Source organism: Ornithodoros turicata, unplaced genomic scaffold (assembly GCF_037126465.1).
Source record: "Ornithodoros turicata isolate Travis unplaced genomic scaffold, ASM3712646v1 Chromosome131, whole genome shotgun sequence".
Taxonomy (NCBI): Eukaryota; Metazoa; Arthropoda; class Arachnida; order Ixodida; family Argasidae; genus Ornithodoros; species Ornithodoros turicata.
The window spans coordinates 102,896-107,700 of NW_026999308.1; the positions used below are offsets into that span (position 1 = coordinate 102,896).

The 4,805-nt window shown below is 44.9% G+C and overlaps 1 protein-coding gene across 1 annotated transcript; it reads left to right on the top strand.

The window, feature by feature from the left end:
• Positions 1 to 487: 487 nt before the first annotated feature.
• Positions 488 to 4,218, top strand: LOC135372212 (uncharacterized). Its single transcript, XM_064605891.1, has 4 exons — positions 488 to 2,252; positions 2,365 to 2,510; positions 3,248 to 3,430; positions 4,075 to 4,218. The coding sequence occupies exons 1-4, from the start codon at positions 488 to 490 to the stop codon at positions 4,216 to 4,218; spliced, it is 2,238 nt and encodes a 745-aa protein (XP_064461961.1).
• The last annotated feature ends 587 nt before the right edge of the window (positions 4,219 to 4,805 follow it).

A 4,805-nucleotide genomic window follows, 5' to 3' on the forward strand; every position in this document is an offset into this window, starting at 1 on the left:
GCTTCCATTGTGACTACACGTTTCGTTACTGATCTTGGGATGCAACAGTTATTTTCATCTCGCTTTGGTGGATTGATAACCCCGTGCATTACCAATGTTTCCGTGTCGGCATTGCTCATGTGTCTCTCGATCTGTTGCCAGTTACGTTCAGCATCATAATGAGGCTCATCAGACGACGAGAATACCATGCTGCCACGGCTCATGCTCGTATGAAACTGTGACGTATCTATCTTTAAGGTGCCACATCTTAAGGTGTCACAGAAGTAGTTCTGGTCGGCAGCCACGACTTGATTTGTAATCGGACACTAGCAACCTCTGTCATGTACCGCCGTGTTCTCGCTCGTTTGAGACAGCTGCACAGATTGTGTCGCACTTGAAAAAGCATATTCATGATGGTGTAGAAATCGAGTGCCCATATCATAACTGTCAAAAGAGGTTTCGTGTTGTCTCCTCGTTTTCTGCCCACATCAGTAGAAGCCATGCCCCTATGCAAGCAACTCATAATCCCACCTCTGAGGATGCAGCTGTCAATGATGCCCCAGGCCCCAGCAACCGAGACGTGATGGAACACATCGAAGAAGGGTTAACGAGTGCAAGTAAGCACATTAACGCAAGTGACGAGAATCCATCAAGAGGAGTTACAAACATCAGAGAGAGTGTGGAGCAGAGCCTCGCTCGATTCTACTTGAGGCTGAAGGCCAAGTTGCTTGTTCCCGCTTCAACAATACAGTGCATTGTAGACGAACTGAAAACTGTCCATCACTTGAACTTGTCCTGCATTTCCGCTCATCTCGAGGAGAACCTACGGAATGATGCGCACGCACTCGAAGGACGTTCTCTCCTGGAAGCAATGCAGGGTGGCGATGTATTCGGTGAATTACATGCGACGAGACTTGCCACTACACACACTCGCACTTTATACTTGAAGGAAAAGTTCTCGCCAGTTGAAGGGATGTCCGTTTTGATTGGCCGTGACAGTAACAACAAGCAATGCTTTGCAGAGTACATCCCCATAAAAGAAACCCTTCTTCATCTGCTTTCTACTCCAGCTGTTCTTGATGCCGTCAGGCAACCAGTTCAGGCAGGTGACGGAGACAAGCTCTTAGATATAACAGATGGATCGTTGCACAAAGAACACCCATTTTTTCACACTGCAAGTGGGTCACGCCAAATTGAGATTATGTTATACCAAGATGCGTTTGAGGTGGTTAATCCTCTTGGACCAGCGAAGAAAAAACACAAGATCGTCGGAGTGTATTTTACCTTGGCTAACTTTCTCAAGCATCTCCGTTCCACACGCGATCACCTGCAACTAACTCTACTCTACAGGGAAAGTCTCATTAAGAACTTTGGCGCAGACAAAGTATTTGCAAAACTAATAGCCGACCTCAAGGACTTAGAACATAATGGCATCACCATTGGGAACGAATGCTTCAAAGGCAGCATCTTCTGTATCATTGGAGATAACCTGGGACAGCACAGCATTGGAGGATTTGTGGAAAGCTTCAGCAGATCATTACATTTTTGTCGTTTCTGTGATATTGAGCGTGCTCACTTCGTGGTGCATCCAGAAGAGCTTGGAGTTCTGCGTACTACGGAGAGCTACGAAGCTGCTGTTACCAATGCTGAGAGCAGCAACACAATCGTACAGGGTGTAAAGACAAACAGCTGTTTTAATCAGTTGGAATTCTTCCATGTTTGCCAACCAGGACTTCCCCCTTGCTTAGGACATGACCTGTTTGAAGGCATAGTCGCCTGTGACCTGGCCCTCTACATCAGACATTTTGTGAGGGTCCGCAAGTGGTTTTCTTACCCGAAGCTGAACTATGAACTTGCGAATTTCAAGTACATGGCTTCAGATTCAAGCAGTAAACCATACGAAGTAGCCGAACACGCAAAGAAGATTGCAGGAACAGCTGCATCAACCTGGACCCTACTTAGACTGCTGCCTCTTTGTATCGGCCACTATGTGCAGGATTTTGAAGACCCTGTATGGTGTCTATTATTGACCTTGAGGAAGATTGTAGATATTGTCTGCTCACCATGCCTAAACAATAGTACAGTAGCATACCTCCAGGTTCTAATTGAGGAGTACTTGTGTGACAGGAAAGAACTTTTCAAGTCGTCACCACTGCTGCCAAAGCACCATTACCTACTTCATTACCCTCGCCTCATGATTCAGTTTGGGCCACTCATCAACTTGTGGACGATGCGCTTTGAGAGTAAGCATTCTTATTTCAAGCACTGCGTCCGTAAGTTGAAGAACTTCAAAAGGGGGGGGATATGTTTATTAAGAAAAAGAAAGGAAAGGAAACTTCAAAAGCTTGTGTAAGACACTTGTGCAAAGGCACCAAATGCTCCAAGCGCACCTCCTCTCAGACGGATTCTTTGAGCCCGACATCTCCACTAAAGCCGTGATGCCAATACAGACTTCAGCATACTGTGCCGGTATCCAATCATCCATTAAGTCATGCGGCATCGATGAACAGAACAGTACTGTTACCAGTCAGGTGACTTCCAAGGGCACAACGTATACTGAAGGCTTGTTTGTTGCAGTCACCAATGACGACCATTTGGCTTTTGGAAGAATCACCTTTGTCGTTCTTTGTGGTACTGAAGTCTTCCTTGTTTTGAAGTGCCATGTTGGAAACTTTCAGAGTCATTTGGGCATCTACACACTTGAGGAATGTTCACAGTACTGCTGTGTGAATGTGAACAATCTCATTGATTTCTATCCGCTGCCTTCATATGTCGTCCGTGGGAAGCGATACATATCGCAGAAACACTTCATTCCTATTTAGTAATTTTGTGGCTAATGAGTGGTTATTCAACGCTTGAAGTGCCTGTTAAAGGGAGTTTGGATGAGGCGCAGGGAATTGGAAGGCTACTTGTGATCAAGCTCTTTGTACTCAGCGTTAATATTTTGTTTTGATTTTGCCCTGGAAGACATCGTGTCAGGAAGGCCCTTATAAGATACCCGGATTTATTTTGATGTGAGAATCCTTCTACGTCTCTTCACATGCTTGCTTAATGGAAATTGTATTTGTGAACCTAAGCTGGCATATGTCGCACGTTCAATATTATTTCTGCCATTGGTAAAATGTGAATCTTGTGTTAAAGTAACCGTGCGGCTTTATTTCGACCTACGATTGCCAATTTGCATTGCTAAGTCCTCTTTTCAAAGATTGAGCTTCAATTTGCTGGAATTGCTAATTTTCATAATTGCACAATTTTGTACCTTATACAGATGGATATTGTTGAGCTCGAGGTCTCTACTGCCCTGCCAGCACTTTCGGATCAGGAAGTCTCCACAGTTCTTGCAAAATTAAAAGAAATCGGTGTTCAAACAGGGGAATATTTGAGGTTCTTAGATGAGCCAGACCTTCGTGGGGTGCTGAAACCAATACAGATTAGGAGATTCCTCTCCACAGTAAAGAGAGGTGAATACTTAGCATTTGCTTTTGTTTCTTATTTTAGGCAGTTTTTGAGGTGACTGCTACAGAACCCAGTCCACAAAATTTGTTGCAATAATACTGCAGCAGTATTGTATGCGCAACAAAATGATGTTGCTGCAATGCAAATGATCGCCAGTGTTATGTTACAGTGGTGCAACACCGCCCACACTGTACAAATTTTATGGTAAAATTATTGCAACTGTCCATCCGCACTGTCGATGTGTTCGCAGTGTTTCCTCAATGTGATGTGTAAAACACTCCTTTGTCAACATTGCTGCGATGCTCTCTCAACGCAGTATATGTAACCCTGTGTCAGCATCCAGACGTGACATGACAACATTTCATTCAGAACGAACCAACCAAAACGATATTCAGAGGCGGAACATGAAACTAACAAATACATTCCTTTTTCGATCACTGCCATTTTTAATTTCATTCAGTTGGCAACATGCTTTCAACAGTGCACTGCACAGTATTACCGCAACAGTGTTGCAATATTTTGTGTTGACTAGGGATGCTGTAGCCCTGATAGTTTATTAACCTTTCTGTTTGTATTCCCTTAGTGGGACCAGTGGAATTGGCTGTTTCTCATACATACGTGTTATAAATATATCTACAGGTGATGGCTCTGTTCCTGAGTCAGGTTCCTCTTTTAGCACGACACCGTCTTGCACATCTCATTTGCAAGTCCCCTCAGTGCCGGACACCCAACAACATCAGTGTGAAAGCAAAGCTTCGAACGTGGACCCCAACTGGCCAGTAAACTTCCAAGTTTGTTGGGAAAGCATGCCACCACAACTAATATCCGCAGTGAAGAAAAAGGAGCGCCCGTCTAGCAGGCTGCGTCGTGAAATGGTCCGTCTGGTAGTTGACCAAGCCAGAACCATGTGTGAGCGCCCACTCAAGAAACACTACGAAATTATTGCAAGACGAATTGTGGGCCAGTATCCAGCATCATTTCAAGATGCCTTTGAAGGCACGGTTGTTGGGACGGGGTCACGATTCGCTTCTTAATCAGCTGGTCTTTAGGACCGAAAACTGTGTACGCTTTAAGAACCGTTGCTCTGGTGAGACGGCGGATCTGACGAAGAGTGGACGGAAGAAGGCCCGCATGTACGGTTGCTTCAAGGATTCTACCACTGAAAACATTGATGAGGAGTGCTTGGAAGAAAAAAAAGAAACGCTAAAACATTGGTATGTGACGAACACTGGTCAAAAAGATGACATCAAAGCGGAGATGAGGGCGACATACTTGCTGCAACGGAAAATGATCGATTCGAAAATCAAGACCCCCGAACTCCTGTCGGAATGGCCGTACCTCTTCACGCCCGACGGCATGTTCATCCACTT